Source organism: Myotis nattereri, assembly GCF_964212035.1.
Source record: "Myotis nattereri genome assembly, chromosome: 4".
Lineage (NCBI taxonomy): Eukaryota > Metazoa > Chordata > Mammalia > Chiroptera > Vespertilionidae > Myotis > Myotis nattereri.
The window spans coordinates 112,711,269-112,730,915 of NC_138079.1; the positions used below are offsets into that span (position 1 = coordinate 112,711,269).

The 19,647-nt window shown below is 44.3% G+C and overlaps 1 protein-coding gene across 2 annotated transcripts in view; it reads right to left on the bottom strand.

Annotated features, from left to right (window-relative positions):
• The window catches only part of VPS35L (VPS35 endosomal protein sorting factor like), a 159,195-nt gene that overhangs the window by 74,701 nt on the left and 64,847 nt on the right, over positions 1-19,647 (bottom strand). For both annotated transcript variants that reach the window (XM_081089389.1, XM_081089388.1), the window contains exons 10-14: positions 14,790-14,886; positions 14,088-14,135; positions 12,688-12,781; positions 1,672-1,749; positions 1,113-1,235 (exon numbers count right to left, since the gene is read on the bottom strand). In XM_081089389.1, coding sequence (XP_080945515.1) covers positions 1,113-1,235; positions 1,672-1,749; positions 12,688-12,781; positions 14,088-14,135; positions 14,790-14,886 — 440 coding nt within the window. The remainder of the gene's footprint in view (positions 1-1,112; positions 1,236-1,671; positions 1,750-12,687; positions 12,782-14,087; positions 14,136-14,789; positions 14,887-19,647) is intronic.

A 19,647-nucleotide genomic window follows, 5' to 3' on the forward strand; every position in this document is an offset into this window, starting at 1 on the left:
TGCCCAAAAAAGTGGATGACAGAGGGATGGTACTTGCCTGTCAGTCACACCTGGAGCAGAAGCCACTGGCCAGATGGGAAAGGCCATGCAAGTGCGGGAAGATCTAGGACACTAATCCCTGAACAAAGAACTTCACTCTCTTGGCTCCTGTTGGCACGCTTGGCTCATGGTTCTGCTTAGCTTCCTGGTATTCTCCCACGTGGCCCACGGCCATGCAGACCTCCACACACAAAGGACTGATGGACTGCAACTAGCCTGGTGCTGAACTGCACCCGGCTCCAACATGGAGAGGAAACCCGGGACGCTGGCTCTGATTTAGCTCTAAAATCCCAGTGACACTTCTAGGACTGGACTAGGGGAAATGGGACTCTGAATACCCAGGGGTGTAATTCCATAAAAATAAAGCTTTCTACTATATCGCATCCTCCTGTACGAGTCTCAGAAAATTCCTTTTCTTGGGATATTGCAAGGATTCTACCCCCAGTAATAACCAGGGGAGGCAAGACACGTTTTCTCTGATAACACATATACTACGTGACAACCATGTGTTAACCAGTTCCCTCTGGTACTTGTCTTCAATGTTGAACTAGCATGACCAAACATAAACATATGCATGCCCGTGTGTGGGTTGTGTACTTGTCTAATCATTTCTATGCAATATTCTTTAGAGTGGGATTACTTAGTCAAAGTTATGTCCTTTTTCTTTAGGGCTGCCAATGTGGTTTGCAGTTTCTGGGAAAAGGCAGGTATACTTGAGTTTTGATTTGTACTATGTATGTATCCTTGTTCTGTAGAAAAGGCCCCTTTTTCCTTTCCCACCACAGGATAAACTTTTCCCATGGATTTATGTGCAGTCACACCACTTTTCAGCTGTGTGACCATCTGTAAGTACTGGCCTCTCTTGAGCTTCCACACACCCATCTGAGTTGTAACAAGACAATTAGGAAAAGTGCTGAGTACTGACCAGCCACAGTGGTGAGCCCTCTGCAATGAAAGAGCCCTATTTACCCTACGGGGCAAATGGATGCAGAGGTCATTCCACAGAACAGAGGAGAGAGGAGCCCCGCACTACCCTTCAACGTGACCTTCACACCGACGCGCATGGCACTTACCTCGGGGGCATGGTAGGAAATGCACTGGAAGATCCAGTCCATGGCAGGTGAGTACAAGGGGAGGTAGGATGAGAGCTCCACCCCTTGGACTGCCAGATGGTTCTGTACTGTATCCCCATGAATCTACAGGAGACAAAACACACACTTAGACACGAGGGAAAGTAGCATTAGAAACAGAGAGCATGTAACTCACGACTGTGCACACCTGTGAGTATGTGGGTGACCCTGACAGAAATGGCCTGGTTTTCTAGGGCTTTTTTTAAAAAACCAGAAAAACAAGCAAAGCTTTCCATGTCGCTAAGCTGAGCTGCTCTGGAAATGTGTGCTGCACAAAGCAGGAGCCGCAGGCATTAGAGAGAAAATCTGACCCACTGGAGATGCCTCCTGTCAACACGCGCATCAGCTCTCTCTGCCTGGCCAGTGCCATCAACACGTTCCAATGGCCTGTGCTGGAGGCCAGTGTGATTTCCAGGGTTTACACATCTAAAGAGTGTTAAGCAACCTCAGCTTGGCAGAGAAACTGCTACATCAATTAGCTGTTCTGACGGTGTTCTCCTACCTGTTTGAATGTGAGGAGGAAGTCAAAAAAGTTCTTATTTAGACTTTCTTTCAGATGTGGGGCTACTTCCATTCCCACCTGCAAGCAAACAAAATGAAAGGACCCTGACTGTGGTAGATAGGCTGCAAATAATATCCACAGTATGGTGTCATTTTTGTAAATAAAAAATATACACACAGATATTATTATATATAGGCAGAGAGAAGCCCAAAAAGTTCATTTTTATTCTTTTTTACCTGTTTTCTTATTCAAATAAACATATACTGTTTTCATTAAAAAGCCACAGAAGCTCTTTTATTTTTTTTTTAATATATTTTTATTGATTTCAGAGAAGAAGGGAGAGGGAGAAAGAAACATCAATGATGAGAGGGAATCACTGATTGGCTGCCTCCGGCACACCCCCTACTGAGGATCAAGCCCGCAACCCAGGCATGTACCCTTGACCGGAATCAAACCTGGGACCCCTCAGTCCACAGGATGATGCTCTATCCATTGAGCCAAACCGGCTAGGGCTCACAGAGCTCTTTTTAATAAATAAGGGACAATATTTGCAGTAATCATCTTTGCAGTTTCCCAGATGTAATGAATGTATTTCTGAACAGATGACCAGGAAAACAAATCAATACAGCACTAAGGAGGAGTGTACTTCAAGGTTGTGGGTACAATTTTCTCTTCCTCTCTGAAAGGTGATAAACACACATGGATTATGGTGTGCAAGAGAGTCAGCTGGAACTTCACTGTTGTATTCTTAAAATATATGAATTCATTCTTTGTTATCATCCATTGGTTCCTATGTTCATTGTTAAAAGAAGACTAGCATTTCCAGCTGAAAGAATTGGCTATCAGAGAGAAGGTGGCCAGAGGCCTGGGGTTGAGTGGAAGTGTATAATCTGAACTATGGAGGGAGCTCATGTGATTAATACAAAGTGAAGCATCGCAATATCCCTTTATGCTGCTCAAACAGACCTCAGATACTCACTGGCTTTAGCACAAAATCAACTTCGCAAGGAAAGTTGCTTTTCTGGGGCCTGGTTTTTTCCAACAGGGACAGATTTTTGCTACTCTCCTCCTCACTCCCCAGTAGTGAGGATTTCTAGAGAATTCCTGAGGAGGATTATGCAACTCACCAGGTGTTAAATTCCAAGGGCAGCTCTATGGCTGTCAGATCCACTTCTACTATATTTTGATTCTATTGTCTTTCCTTCCACTTAAATATATCTTAGAAAGAAAATAATTATCTGTCCCGTGACAGCAAAGAGGCCCCGTGGACAAGCAGTGGCATGGGCTGAAAGGGCCTTGACTTAGAAGAGGTGTTAATCACACTTTCCTTAAATAAAGGACTGAGCTTCCCTCAGCCCGGCCCACTCACTGCTTTGCCGTTTTGTTTTCCCTTCCCATCAGCCAAATGGGCCTGAAAGATTTCTACCTGGAGGAACACGGGCAGTTGCTCATGATTTCCACCCGCTGCCCTGTCTGCCTGGCACTCTTTCTCAATGTTGTTTTCTGTGGGAAATCACACTTTCAGATCAGGAGTTTGGGGCAGAGCAGGACCCAGGCACCCTGAGTTCCAGGGAGGAGCACCGGTCCTGGGCTAGGGCTGTGAGCATCTTCCATCCATGGCCAGTGACTGGTCCACAAATGGACAAGTGACCCAAGATGGTTCACTGTGAACCAGCCAGGAGACTCACTAGAACTAGCGGGAAAAGGGACTCCGTTCTATAGGGGTTCCTAGGTTGAACGATGAAAGCCTGAAGCTGTTATAGGTCACCGTGTGGAAAGAGCAGCCTCGGAATAGTCAGTCCAGAGGAAAGCAGAGCAGAGGGAGAGGGAGACGGAGAGCATGAATCTTGGCAATGCTCTAAGGCCCTGGACCTAGTCACGCCTACACTATCCCAAGGCTCTTCAGACCAATCTCTCTTTTTGCTTAAAGTAGTATGAACTGGGTTTTTGCCACCTGCAAACTGTAAGAATTCCTTTTTTTTAATTGTTTTATTGCAAAAAGTATTACAAAAAGTATTACATATGTCTCCTTTTTACCCCGCCCTTAACAATCACCCGGCCTCCCCTACCCCCCGCCCCCCGCCCCCCGTGTCTTATGTCCATTGGTTATGCTTACATGCATGCATACAACTCCTTTGGTTGATCTCTTATCCCCACCCCCTCCCACCCTTCAACCCTCCCTGGCTTTCCCGCTGTAGTTTGACAATCTGTTCGAGGCTGCTCTGCCTCTGTATCTATTTTTGCTCATCCTATCTAATAAAAGAGAAACATGGTAATTGGCGAACGACCGCTACCCTTCCCATTGGCTAATCAGGGCAATATGCAAATTAACTGCCAGCCAAGATGGCAGCCAGCAGCCAGGCAGCTTGAAACTAACATGAGGCTTGCTTGCTTCAGTGACGGAGGAAACCAACGTTCCCCGCCTGCCGTGCAGGCCTCTAAGCCTGCAGTTTGAAACATTTTAACAAATATAGAAGCTAAACAAAAACTCAGAAACCTGCTTTCAGCCAGCCGGGCTTCAGCCAGCAGGACCACAACATTGTTTCAATTATAGAACAAATGCAGATCCCTGCTTTCAGCCAGCCGGGATCTCAAAGCTGGAGTGAGCAGGACCACAACAGTGTTACAATTATAGAATCCAAACAAACCAGATACCTGCTTTCAGCAGCCGAGACCTCAGAGCTGGAGCCAAGCCTCAGAGCTAAAGCTGGCCCAGAATTAAAAAAAAAAGAAAAAAAGGACAGGTTGGGAGCTTCAGTCACCCACCAGCCTGAAAACGACCCTCAGCCCCTCACCCAGACTGGCCAGGCACCCCAGTGGGGACCCCCACCCTAAAGGGGGTGTGACCAGCTGCAAACAGCCATCATCCTCTCATCCAGACTGGCCAGGCACCCCAGTGGGGACCCCCACCCTAATCCAGGACACCCTTCAGGGCAAACCAGCCGGCCCCCACCCGTGCACCAGGCCTCTATCCTATATAGTAAAAGGGTAATATGCCTCCCAGCACCGGGATCAGCTGAGCAAAGAGCCCTCCCGGCACCGGGATCAGCGTAACAGCGGGCAGCGCCCAAACCCCCTGATCGCCCTGTGGCTGTGTGTGTGACAGGGTGTGGCGCCCCAACCCACCCCCCCCCCACGAGCCTTGCTCTGTGTGTGAAAGGGGGCGGTGCCCCAACTCCCCTATCGGCCCTATTCTGAGTGACAGCGGGGAGCTCCTCAACCCCCGATCGGCCCTGCTCTGTGCGTGACAGGGGGGAGTTCCCCAACCCCCTGATCGGCCCTGCTCTGTGGGTGATAGAGGGCGGCGCCCCAAACCCCTGATCAGCCCTGCTCTGTGTGTGACAGGGGGCAGTGCCCCAACTCCCCTATCAGCCCTACTCTGTGACAGGGGGGAGCTCCCCAACCCCGTGATCGGCCCTGCTCTGTGCGTGACAGGGGGCAGTGCCCCAACCCCCTGATCGGCCCTGCTCTGTGCATGACGGGGTGGCGCCGCAACCTCCCTATCAACCCTGCCTTGAGTGTGACAGGGGGCGGTGCCCCAACCCCCCAATCGGCCCTACCCTGAGCGTGACTGGGGGGGGGGGGGCATCGCAACCTTCCAATCCACCTGCTCTGTGCTTGACAGGGGGCAGCGCCCCAACTCCCCAATCGGCCCTACTCTGAGCCCGACCAGGGGCTGCACCTAGGGATTGGGCCTGCCCTCTGCCACCTGGGAGCAAGCCTAAGCCAGCAGGTCATTATCTCCCAAGGGGTCCCAGAGTGCGAGAGGGCACAGGCCGGGCTGAGGGACCCCCCCCGCGAGGCCGCCCCCCCCCCCCCGGGTGCACAAATTTTTGTGCACCAGGCCTCTAGTAAGTTTATAATGGTCTTTATTATCCATGAGTGAGTGAGGTCAGGTGGTGTTTTTCCTTCATTGACTGGCTTATTTCACTTAGCATAATGCTCTCCAGTTCCGTCCATGCCGTTGCAAATGGTAAGAGTTCCTTCTTCTTTACAGCAGCATAGTATTCCATCGTGTAGATGTACCACAGTTTTCTAATCCATTCAACTACTGATGGGCACTTAGGCTGTTTTCAGATCTTAGCTATGGTGAATTGTGCTGCTATGAACATAGAGGTGCATATATCCTTTCTGATTGGTGTTTCTGGTTTCTTGGGATATATTCCTAGAAGTGGGATCACAGGGTCAAATGGGAGCTCCATTTTTAGTTTTTGAGGAAACTCCATACTGTCTTCCATAGTGGCTGCACCAGTCTGCATTCCCACTAGCAGTGCACGAGTGTTCCTTTTTCTCCACATCCTCTCCAGCACTTGTCGTTTGTGGATTTGTTGATGATAGCCATTCTGACAGTTGTGAGATGGTACCTCACTGTTGTTTTGATTTGCGTCTCTCGGATGATTAGTGACTTTGAGCATGTTTTCATATGTCTCTTGGCTTTCTGAATGTCCTCTTTTGAAAGGTGTCCACTTAGGTCCTTTGCCCATTTTTTGATTGGATTGTTTATCTTCCTTTTGTTAAGTTGTATGAGTTCCCTATAAATGTTGGAGATTAGGCCCTTATCAGATATGACATTGGCAAATATGTTTTCCCACGCAGTGGGCTTTCTTGTTGTTTTGTTGATGGTTTCTTTTACTGTGCAGAAGCTTTTTATATTGATGTAGTCCCATTTGTTCATTTTCTCTTTAGTTTCAAGTGCCCTAGGAGCTGTATCGGTGAAGAAATTGCTTCGGCATATGTCTGAGATTTTGTTGCCTTTGGATTCTTCTAGTATTTTTATGGTTTCCCATCGTACATTTAAGTCGTTTATCCATTTTGAGTTTATTTTTGTGTATGGTGTAAGTTGGTAGTCTAGTTTCATTTTCTTGCATGTATCTGTCCAACTTTCCCAACACCATCTATTGAAGAGACTGTCTTGACTCCACTGTATGTTCTGGCCTCCTTTGTCAAATATTAATTGAGCATATCGGTTTGGGCCGATTTCTGGGCTCTCTATTCTATTCCATTGATCTATATGTCTGTTCTTGTGCCAGTATCAGGCAGTTTTGAGAACAGTGGCTTTGTAATACAGCTTGATATCTGGTATTGAGATCCCACCTACTTTATTCTTTCTCAGGATTGCTGCAGCTAATTGGGGTCTTTTTTTATTCCAGATGAATTTTTGGAGAGTTCGTTCTAGATCTGTGAAATATGCCGTTGGTATTTTAATGGGAAGTGCATTGAATTTATAGATTGCTTTGGGTAGTATGGACATTTTAATGATGTTGATTCTACCAATCCATGAACACGGTATGTTCTTCCGTTTATGTCTTCCTCTATCTCTTTTTTTCAACGTCTTGTAGTTTTCTGAGTAGAGGTCTTTTACCTCTTTAGTTAAGGTTATTCCTAGGTAGGTTAATATTTTTGGTGCGATGGTAAATAGGATTGTTTTTTTAGTCTCTCTTTCTGTAAGTTCACTATTGGTGTATAGAAATGCCATAGATTTCTTGGCGTTAATTTTGTATCCTGCTACATTGTCAAATTCATTTATTAAGTCTAATAGTTTTTTGATGGAGTCTTTAGGGTTTTTTATGTACAATATCATGTCATCTGCGAATAAGGACAGTTTTACTTCTTCTTTTCCAATTTGGATGCCCTTTATTTCTTCTTCTTGTCTAATTGCAATGGCTAATACTTCCAGTATTATATCGAACAGGAGTGGTGAGCATGGGCATCCCTGTCTTGTTCCTGTTCTTAGGGGAAATGGTGTTAGTTTTTGTCCATTGAGTATGATGTTGGTTGAGGGTTTGTCATATATGGCTTTTATTATGTTGATTATGATCCTTCTATTCCCACCTTGCTGAGAGTTTTTATCAAAAATGGGTGTTGGATTTTGTCAAATGCTTTTTCTGCATCAATTGATATGACTATGTGGTTTTTTTCTTTCAATTTGTTTATGTGATGTATCACGCTTATTGATTTGCAGATACTGTACCATCCTTGCATCCCTGGGATAAATCCTACTTGGTCATGGTGTATGATCTTTCTGATGTACTGCTGGATCCGATTTGCTAAGATTTTATTGAGGTTTTTGGCATCTATGTTCATGAGGGATATTGGCCTGTAATTCTCTTTCATTGTGTTGTCTTTACCTGGTTTTGGTATTAGGGTGATGCTGGCTTCATAGAATGAGCTTGGAAGTGTTCCTTCCTCTTGGATTTTTTTGTAGTAGTCTGAGGAGGATAGGTTTTAGTTCTTCCTTGAATGTTTGGTAAAACTCCCCTGTGAAGCCATCTGGGCTTTTGTTTGCTGGAAGCTTTTTGATGACTGCTTCAATTTCTTCCATAGTTATTGGCCTATTGAGATTTTTAGATTCTTCCTGATTGAGTTTTGGAATGTTGTATTTTTCTAGGAATATGTCCATTTCCTCCAGGTTGTCTAATTTCTTCCTATTCATGTGCCACCAAATGGACTAACAAAATCTCCACAGAAACAAGATGTTTAATACTCTTCTACTTTTTGACATGCCGATCGCATAGTCATTTGTATATGTATCTCCTGATATTTCGTGATTGGGACTCATCTTAAATGGGGGCTTTATGAATTTGTTCTGTTACAGGACATACTATGGGATCGAGATCATTCAAAGAATTCAGTCCCATCTAGGCAATAGTTCCATATTCTGTTACTGTAGTGAGGAATGTTCAGGAGGTGTATTGATACAAAATACACGTAAGATCTTCTTGTTTTCCCATGACCATTTGGAAAATAGATGATGCAGACATTGTCCCTTGGGTTAGAGGGAATTCTGTCTTCAGTTTGTCCAGAATTTATATTCTACTTTGGGGTGAAAAGCTCTAAATCAGAGATTTCCTTTTTTTTTTTTTTAATCTCATGGCACACATGAACTAATTACTGAAATTCAGTGGTCCACAAAATATATATTTTGCCAATATTACAACAAGTATGGTTTTGATTCATGCACACCAAACGTCTATTACTGTGTTGGATGTTATCACTTATTTTATTCAACAATCTACAGGTTATGTAGTCTGTGCTATTGACTAAATAGCCAAGTGTTGCTTTTTCAAAAAAATCTTGCAGCACACAAGTTTGCCTGTGTGACACTCCGGTTGATAATCACAGCTTTACATATGAAATTCATCTTTTCTACTGTGTCATTTAAGACTACATTTTCCTTATTGATTTTTCTGGGCTATCTATCCATTGATGTGAATGGGAAGTTAAAGTTCCCTACAATGATTGTACTAATTAACTTGAAAATGCCAATAACTAGACCCGGCGGGGGGGGGGGGTGGGGGGGGGGGGAAGAGAGAAGGGGAGCGGAGCTCAGCACCAAGCCTGGGTCCCTCCCCACAAAAAAGAAAAAAAAATTTTTAAAAAGAAAGAAAATGCCAATAACTATATACCTATCAATATTCACTCACAATATAAATGGGTTAACTGCTTCAACCAGAAGACACAGGGTAGCTGAATGGATAAGAGAACAAGACACTTAACATATGCTGTCTACATGAGCCCAACTTCAGATCAAAAGACACATCATGAAAGTAAAGGGTTGAAAAAATTTATTTCATCTCTACCTTTGGGCCACAAAGAAAGTACTCTGCAGAGAATGTTGCTCTAGTGAGAGCTCTAATTGTGCTCTGTGTACATTTAACAGGCATGAGAACAACCGTGCTCAGAGTTAGCCTGACCCATGTGGAGGTGCTGATTTTCAGTGAAGTCCGCACATACATAGTTTTCAATGTCCAGAGTTGTGGAAGCAACTGGAGCAGGTCAGAGCAGGCCTGCCCCAGCTAGGACTGTATTAATGAATTTTAAAATGCTAATAACTACATACCTATCAATAATCAGTTATAAGTGGGTTAACTGCATCAACCAGAAAACACAGGGTAGCTGAATGGATATGAGATCTATACCCATACTTATGCTGTGTAAATGAGACCCATTTCATATCTCAAAAGACACCACATGAAAGTAAAGGGATAGAAAAAAAGTTATCTCATGTCTACCTTTGGGCCCCAAAGAAACTACTCTGCAGAGAATTTTGCTCTGGTGAAAACTCTAATCCTGGACTGTGTACATATAATAGGCATGAGGATAACTGCTCAGAGTTAGCTGACCCATGCAGAAGCGCTGCCTTTTAGTGAGGTCAGCACATAAACAGTTTTACATTCCCCAGAAATTTGTTTTGAAAGGAAAAGTAAAAGGAGACATTCTACACTATGATCAATGGCCCATTTATGAAATTATAGGGATTACTAAATTAATAACATTCATTTGACAATGTATGCCCAGAACACAAAGACTTCAAAGAACACAACTTACTATCAATATACTTATCTGTTGAAAAATAGATTAAAATTTTTCTCCCACAGTGTTGGAAGGTACCTGATATCATCAGGTGCTTAACCATGAATGGACATCTGTGCCTGTCTCTGACACTTCCCTCCTCTACAATAGAAATCAGAATTTTCAAAAATGAACAGCCCAAACATCATAAATAGACAGCTCTCCGAAGACACTGGTGTGGCCTTTCAAATGAATGTTACTGCTAATAGTAGTAGTAATTAATAATAAATAATAGGCTTCTTTCAAGCCTACATATTTGTATCACAGCTATTAATATTACTGAAGGTGTATTTTTGCCCTTAATCTATAACAGCAGATCTCAAACTGTGGGTCGAGACCCCTTTGGGGATCAAACGACCCTTTCACGGGGGTCGCCTAAGGCCATCGGAAAGCACATATATAATTACATATTGTTTTTGTGATTAATCACTATGCTTTAATTATGTTCAATTTGTAACAATGAAAATACATCCTTTATATCATATATTTACATTACGATTCATAACAGTAGCAAAATTACAGTTATGAAGTAGCAACAAAAATAATTTTATGGTTGGGGGTCACCACAACATGAGGAACTGTATTAAAGGAACTGTGGCATTAGGAAGGTTGAGAACCACTGAAGTATAACAAAATATAATGCTAAACACAATATATAATAAAACAAAACGCAAAGCATAATAACTTATAAATTAAAACTACCCTACTGTGCTGGGCCAGTGTGGCTCAGTTATTGAGCATAGTCCTAGGAACTGGGAGGTCAGGGTTCCATTCCAGGTTGGTGCACATGCCAGTCTCCATCCTCAGGGAGGGGCATGCAGGAGACAGCTGACCCAGGATTCTAGATCATCATTCATGTTGCACTGTTTCCCTCTCCTTTCCTCTGAAATTGCTTGTTATACTTAATAGAGGCCGATAAAACTTGACTGCCTTCCATTTACGTTACTTTCGCTTTAGAAAGAAAAAAAACTGGCCTTAACTGTCATCCAAGGTTACTTTTCTTTCTCCAACCCCAATGGTCCATTATTTATGAAGAAAAACACTCAGCCTGAGCCTTCCCAGTACCAGGGCACCTCATTATCCTACAAAAAGTTGGCTCCTCAATACTTCCTTTGGGTTGATTTATGTCTCAAAGGGAATGTGTGCATGAAAAGGGGACACATGCTAACTTAACAAGCTCATTGAAAGCCTGCCTGTCAGCCTTTCAAAGTCAGAGACCTAAAGTAACCAGAAAGGATGGTCTGAAATGAAAATCTTTTTAAAAGCAGTTTATAGCAGGTAGTCAGTGTGGGAAACCGCCTATTGTCTTCACTGGCAGAGAAGTATAGACAGAGAACACAGATGGCTGGTGACCCTTGAAGCCCTAGCAATGGTCAGAGCTATGCACCCAGTTAGTCCAGACAATGGTAGCTGAAGCAATTTCCCCACCAGATAGTCATGTAAATCCTTATTGATAAGATAATCTGCCTATTACTGGAAATTGCCTGCTGATGGGCTAGTCTGTGTGTTACTGGAAATTGCCTGCCTAAGGACTATGCTATGGGTGTATCCCAGATCAATAAAAGCTTGGTGAGGCCTGAGCACCAGTGGAAGTCCTTCCCCTTGAGTTGGACTTACCCGCCTGGCACCCCAATATCTCCAAATTAAAAGAAAAAAAAAGTATCCAAAATTTATAAAGAACTTATAAAACCCAACAGCAAAAAGAAAAAACAATCCAATTAAAAAATGGGTCAAGGACATGAATAGACACTTCTCCGAAGAGGACATACAGATGGCCAATGGATATATGAAAAGATGCTCCATGTCACTATCATCAGAGAGATGCAAATTAAAACCACAATGAGACATCACCTCACATCTGTCAGAATGGCTTCCATCAACAAAGCAACAAACAAGTGTTGGCCAGGACGTGGAGAAAAGGGAGCCCTCGTGCACTGTGGTGGGAATGCAGACTGGTGCAGCCACTATGGAGAGCAGTATGGAGTTTCCTCAAAACATTTAAAATGGAACTGCCTTATGACCCAGCAATTCCACTTCTGGGAATTCAACTGAAAAACCCAAAACACTAGTTCAAAAGAATACTAGTATGCACCCTGTGGTCACTGCAGCATAATTTACAGCAGACAGCAGCCAAGATTCAGACACAGCCCAAGTGTCCATCAAGGAGAGGATAAAAAAAGCTGTGAGACGTTCACATCATGGAATACTCCTCGGCTGTATAAAAGAAGGAAATCTTACTCTTTGCAATAGCATGGATGCACCTGGAGAGCACTATGCTAAGTGAAATAAGTGACAGAGAAAGACAAGTATCACATGACCTCACTCATATGTGGAATCTAATGAACAAACTGAACTAACAAGCAAAATAGAGACAGGCTCATAGAGGATAGAGCAGGCAGACAGCCCAGGTGGGGAGGGGGGAGGGGTCTTGGTGGAGGGTGCAGGGAGGGACTGAGCAAAAAAAAAAAAAAGAAAAACAGTGAAGGAATTCATGGACAGGAACAAGTCAATTGTTGTGACTGTGGGGGTGAGGGGGTGGGTGGAGGTGGAAGAGGGTAGAGGGGGGATAAATGATGACTGGAAAAAAGAGAAAATAGAAGCCCATGCCAACAATGAAGGAGACGGGAGGCTGCCACCTTTGGGAGCGCAGCCATGCGGGCCTACCCGGCACAGATAGGCCCTGGCGTACACGGACACCAGCGGATCTCCGATCCCTCGAATCATGCAGGTCAGGCGGGGCAGACATTCTGAGATACCCCTGTCAGAGCAAAAGAAGGCAGCATTACACCCCACAGGAGAGCTCCCTGGGCTTTCACTTTTAACAGACAGACAAAGCCAAACTCCCCAAATTCAGGGGGAGGAAATCAGGTTTTAGAAACAAACCAAGGTCAAGTTGTCAGAGTTTTCTAAGGCTCTGCACCAACAGTCTTCCTCTCACTCATGATTCATTCATTCATTGAATGGTTTCTTTCATCTTTACCATCTCCAAGTTCAGGAGTCTAACCTTCACTTTTTTCCTGCTGAGGTCACATTTATTTTACTCTTTTACCAGCTTTTGTCCCCCAATTATTTTCTGTGGATGGGTACCCCCTGATCTCCATATTCTCACCATTATCTACAGGGGTGGGCAAAATGAGGTTTACAATTGTAATACAAATAAATAATACAATAATGAAGAAGTAATAATAAAAGAATAATCTCATTTTGCATACTCACAACTATAACCCTCCTTTCATCCACTCCTGTATATTCCTCTGGCACTGACTGTCTGTCTGGGACCCTGCTCCCTCCCAGCACCTGACCCCCGTGCCCCAGCTGGCATCAGCAGCCCCCAGCATGGGAACTGTGCAGTATTTACTTCTCCTGCAACAGGGGACTGACTCCCTCTGCCTGGGACACTACCTTGCACCAACTGGTGAAGCAAAATGACTGCTCCTTCCACACCAGTGTTGTCCCCAGGCAACCCTATATCCCGTCAAGCACGGCTAGTACACTAGATTCTAAGCCCACCTCTGTGGAGCCCCGAGTCGGCCATGGCATCGGGGAGTTTACTACCTACATGCTACCCAACAGGACTCCAGGTTTCCCAGCGGCTCTGTGACTGCCCTGGAGCTCAAGGGCAAAGGCTCTGGCTTCTGACGTGGTCTTCACCGCCCGCCTAGATAGCAGGGCGTGGAGGCACCACCTGCCATGCTGCTCTGTCGTGCACGCAGCTTGTACCACTGCCCAGACCCGGCTCACAGAGGAGGGAGCTGAGGGCAGACGCCACACAATATGCTCAGAACCACATGGACCGCAATGGCCAACCAGGACTCATCTCCAGCTGAGCTGAGGGCAAGTGAGCTACTCAACCACCTCTCCCAGCTTGAGCTCATTTATCAGTAAAACAAGGATTAAATGGTATCTCTATTCCATTCAGTTTTCATTTGGATAAAATAAGAAAATGCAAGGAAAATTTGCCACTAAGTAACCAAATAAGAACAGCGACTAGTACATTGCCATGGGGAGGGGGGAGCTGATTCTTTGGAAATGTTATGGTTCTGGACATTTAGGAAGAGCCTTACATTTTGGAGAGGAACTTGTTACACTTCAGGATGGATGCTTCCACATAACTACAAAAGCATTTGGTTAAGAAAGACATTTACAGAGGGCATGCTCCCCGCGGGGAGAAATAACTATTTATAAGCAGAACTAGGTGTGTCTTCAGTAGAGGGAGCCACAGTGGCTCTCAACAATCAGAGAATTAAGTGAGCTAGTGGCTTGTGGCTTCTGTATTTGGTTTTCAAGGTTTCATACCTATTTAAAACAAAATTTGGAAAATGTTACGTGCTGATTCATGGTTGCATGCTGAAATTCAAACAGGTTTTGAGCATTTCCAATCAAGATTTACAGAGAAAACCTGAATGTCAGACAGCTGATGTGTATCAGCCCAATTCTCTGTTCTCAATACTGGCATTTGTGTGGAGATGCTTGACCCTTTCAATTTCTTGGAACCAGAGAAAACACTTGAAAACAAACCATTTAAATTGAAAGAATTGATGTGGTGGTGTCCCTCATAGGAAAAAAAGCCCGGTGCACTACATCATATTCAAAGGAAAAACCAGAAAATTGCTAGAGGAAAGCCAGGGTCCCAAGGCTTCTCTAGAATGTGTGGCTGGCCTGTGCTCAGGCGGCCACCACACGGGGCCAACTTCTCACCACGATGTCAGGGCCTCTATTCATGGTGCAACGCTTTCCACCTCTTTAAAATCATCAAAGAAGGATACAATCTTGGAATGAGCTCCCTGATGGAAGCGATCTTGAAAAACCAGTTTAAGCATGTTTCTCTGGCCGTGTCGTTTACATTCTCTGGAGAGAATTTATCTGTAATACAAAAGTAATACCCGTTAGCCTTCCTAACCTTAGGATCTGTGACCCCTGCTGGGAGTTCTGGGACGAGAAAACACTTCAGTGGAACAGAAAGGGTTGGCTGCCTAGTTCTTCTAGCCTTTCCATCCACATAGTATGTATTAGGAAAACAACTAGTGACAATGGGAGCTGTCCTAAGGGCCAGGTGCTACTTTGAGCGCTCAGCTCACTAATCCCCCAGCAGCCTCCGAAGGATGGGCCTTTACCATCAGCCTTCTGGGGCGCAGAGGAATCCAGAAACCCGTCCAAGGCACAGAGCAAGCAGAGGTAAGCGCGTGAATTCAACTCGGGCAGTCGGCTCCACAGCCGACGTGCTCTAATAGTATTCTAGGTATACCCACCAGTAACATGACGATATTGTAAGAATTCCAGAAGCTTTAGGAACCTGCAACTGTAACATGAAATGTGACTGAAGCCCGTGCTCCAAACAGCACATAGGTCAGACCTGAGGGTGGATCCTCTGAGCACCTTAATCAGGCGAGAAAGCAGCCACTTAGGCTCCAGCTCAGCACTGCCCTCAGACTTGAGTCACTGTGGCAAAACTGCCAGTTTCTCCTGTTATCTCTTCTCTTCCTCCTTAGTGGTAGAGCTCTCCCCTTTCTGCTGGGCAAATAGCCATCCTTACAGCTAGGTGTGGTCATGTGCCCAAGTTCTTGTCCCAGGGCGTCAACAGAAGTACAACCTCTAGGAAACAGCTGTATAAAAAGGGGCTTGACCTTCTTCACTCCTTCATCTCTTCTGCTGGCTGGAATGCAGGTGCAATGGCTGGAACCTCCATAACCATGAGTGCAACCAGAGAGAAGTCAGGATCCCTGGCCCCAGGTCTAGCTGCCCCCTAGCCCTGGCCTTCTTAATGTTATTTTGAGCTTCCCAGCATAATGACACCCGAGACAAAGGCTGGCATACATCTTAATAAAGAACGGAAGTACAGAAATATGAAAAATAAATAGACAACAGAACACCTCAGCAACGCCAATGCCACCCACTGCCTCTGCATGCAATGACTTCTCCTAAGTAGTTTCTGTACAGGCGGGAGCCTGGCCACACCCCTGGATGTGTTTTATGTTCAGGATTCTAGCAAAAAGGGAGAAGTTAATTACTTCAGAATATAGCAAAGGAACATTGGCTGTCTGGCTCTCATCTTGTGCCGTGAGTCAATTTTGCCCCTGGTTCTGCTTTCTGTTGCAATTCAGGGAATCAAATTCCTGTGGCATCAGCAAGAAGATCAACCTCTGGGCACATTAGTCACCACACAACTGCCGATATTTTGGAACTGCAATCTCAAGTGTTAACCTATTTAGGATACCCTCACATGCTTCATTCATTCCTGAGTTACTGTTCCATTTCCAATGGGAAGGGAAGTTACCATTTTCCCTTACCTGGCTTGAATCTGTGCACTTAACAATTTTTCAAGTTCCAAGAGATCCAGACAAGAAAACTTAAGAATCATTCTGTAATTCCTTTGTCAATGCTGCCTTGTGGAAATGGAGAGGGGTTCTTTTCCTTCATACGGCTGAACAATGTGACTTGAAACCCCAAAGCAAAAGTCGGTCTCTGAGGCCTTGTAATACAAGCCCGCACGTCCCGGTGGTAGGAACTGAGGTTTCAGCCCCGGGTCCACATATTGACTGCACCTCTATAATAATCTGCTTTCCAGCTCAAGAAAAGATTTAGAAGTCTTATGTTATGTAAGACTTCATAACATTACAGCAAATTAAATGTTATGTTCCTTTACTTTATTGCTTTACTTTATTTAAGGCAAATGCTTTAAGAACCAACTGAAGGTAGGGCTCTTGGCTCTGGGGCCAAGACAGAGTACATGAGACAGGCCCTGTCCTCATGAAACTTACCTCCCACGGACGGAGGACACATAACAAACAGGGAATAGAATAACCGAGCAAACAAGTAACATCCATAGCAGTCAACACTATGAATGGGAGGAAACTAGATACTGGACCAGAGTAACTTGGGGGGAGGGGGCATTAGATGGGGGCCAGAGAAGGCTCCTGCAGAGGGGCCATCTGAGCTGACCCCTGATGATAAGGAGACAGCATGCCTAGATATGGAGAAAATGCATTTGCAGGAAGAAGAAACAGCAAGTACACAGGCCCTGAAGTAGCAATGACCTCTGACATGGTCAAAGAACAGGAAGTCAGCCAACGTGGCAAGGAGAGAGGCAGGCACCACAAGCCAGGCTACAGAGGTGGCGACCTCGGACAGGAGTTTGAACGTTTCTCTAAGTGCTACGAAAGCTCCCAGAAGAGTTCTAAGTGGAGGGATGACATGACTTTAGCACTTGGCTGCCACATGGAAAATGAATTCAGAATTTGGCATTTCATTCAGAACAGACTTCGATGTGACAAACAGCAGAGATTTTTCCTTTGAGTTCCCACTTGTTTTTCTCACAGTGCTGCTTTTTCTAACCTGACTGTTTTGGCTACTCTAGGAGGAGGGAGGAAACCAACGAGTCTGTCACTTGCCAAGTCTCTGCAGTAGCAGTGAAGTCTCTATGCAACGTCATCTCAGCAGGCACCGGGCAGGCCAGGTGAGTTCAAGGCCCTGCTTATCCAACTGTGGCCCACGTCAACCATGGGGAAAACTGAAGATGGGAATGAATGCTCACGACTGATGACAAGAACCACAATAAACCCAATTATTTCTCCCAAGATGAAAATAACATTTTATCAGAGCAGATGGCCTCTTCACATATACGCTGGATTAGAAGCAGTGAGGAAAAAATGAATGCCTTTACATCTAGTATAGTAGCTATCCTTTCCATGGCCCAAATGACGCTGTCTTTTTCTAAATTCAAAAGAGCTCCTGAAGGTAAAGGCTCAGAAATGAAACCCACCAGACAGAACTTGATTCAAACGGGAAAATGAGCACACGTGCCACCAGCCTTCTCTTTACACTTTCTTTCTTCAGGCAGAATTCTGCACAGTAGGTTTCAAAAGTTTCCTTCATAATTATTGTAAAGAATCATATCCCAGAGATTACTACCATTTCTCAGAAAGGTTTATCTCTTTCCCTTTCAAATTCTTGGAACCAGAGAACACATGTAGATGAAGATTTTAACTAAGAGAGGGGAAAAAAAGAAGAAACGATTTTCAAGAAAACAAAAGCCAGAATTGCACCGCTCAAAGTAAAAAAATAACAAAAGGTATTTTGGGGAAGGAAGAATTTTAGTGATAAAATTGCTAATTAATAACTTTAGACAAGGACTGGAAGTGAATATGAAAATCCCCTTTTATCTTGAACTTTTATAGTTTACGTAGGGAGTTACTAGTAATTTTTTCTTACTTGGCTCTAAAATGTTGTTTGTATAGTTAATAAAAATTGGAAGAAAAAAATTATTACAGTACATGCAAACTCGAATGCTCCTGGGGGCCAGGCAGATAATATATTTTTAAGCAGCTAGGGAGACAACATTAGGTAGTAGTAGAACATGTATCAAAGAACATTAAACAAACTACTACTGTTGCAGCCAAGGAAACACCGATGGGTTACTTCTGCCTGCTAGCACAGCGCACGGCGGGCAAGCTGGCAGCATAAATAAAGCACCTGCATTTCCCACTCCTGAAGCTGGCAGAGGTCTCTCCAGTTGGAGACCCCCAGCCTCCCAATCTGGAGAAAACTAGCACATGGAGGGGCTGTTAGAAACATCACACAGTTGGGAAGATCTAGAGCAGTCCAGTTCGATGAAGTCCAATCGAAATCCATGTGAGCCAAAGGATAAAGCAAAAAGGTAAATCAAAAAGGCAAAATTTATACTTGATTAGCCCAATTATACTTCATCCAAATACCATTTCAACATATAATCCATATTTAAATAATTATTATTGAGGTAGCTTTTGGTCTGTTATCTGTATGAAGTTTCTGAAATTCACTGTATTTTTAACATTCATAGCCCAGCTCAGTTGGACTGGCCAGATCTCAAGTGCTCAGGAACCGCACGTGACGGCAATGGCCACAACGGACAGTGCAGGTCTAGCACCTCAGCAAGTTGGCAGCAGCTGTGGGCAAATCCCTGACTACTTCGCACTGGGCCTGCCCATCTGAAATGAGACCAAAGGATTCCTAAGAGCTCCTCTGGCCCTAAAGGTCTGTAGGGTTCTGTCTCTTTATGAAACATAACTATACTAAATAGTTTTTCAAATATAAGTAGATACACAGATGAATGAGAAAAATAAAGAAAGAATAAATGAATGAAGAGGTCAGATAATGGGTCACTGTTGCTGATGCCATCATCTGGTCGGAGCAGAAGGAGGTAAAGTGAGGGGAGAGCACACCTGGCCGCGTGTGGACAAGAGTGTCACTTAGAGCAGTGCCAGACACCTGAAGAGAAGGACAAGAGGTCAAGGAGTTACTAGTGTGAGTTCATTGTCACCACTTATATGACAAAAGACATTTATAATCTACTCCCATTACAACCTCCTGAGAATCTGAAATTGATTAGCAATACAGTTAAGGCACATTATCACTTGGGCAAAGACTGTAGAGGCAAAGCATCTGTCACTGATTTACTTGACACTGTTCTTTAATACAAAGTTGGGTTTTTAAAGCAGTTTGCTTCTTAGGAAAGATATGTAGAAAAAGTATTAAAATGTCAAGCAGCAGAGGAATTTAAGTTGATGTGAAAGTTCAGATAACCTAAATGCAAACACCTTTTCATTCTTGCGCATTCAAATACTTGCCCAAATTCCCAGCCAGGCTGTT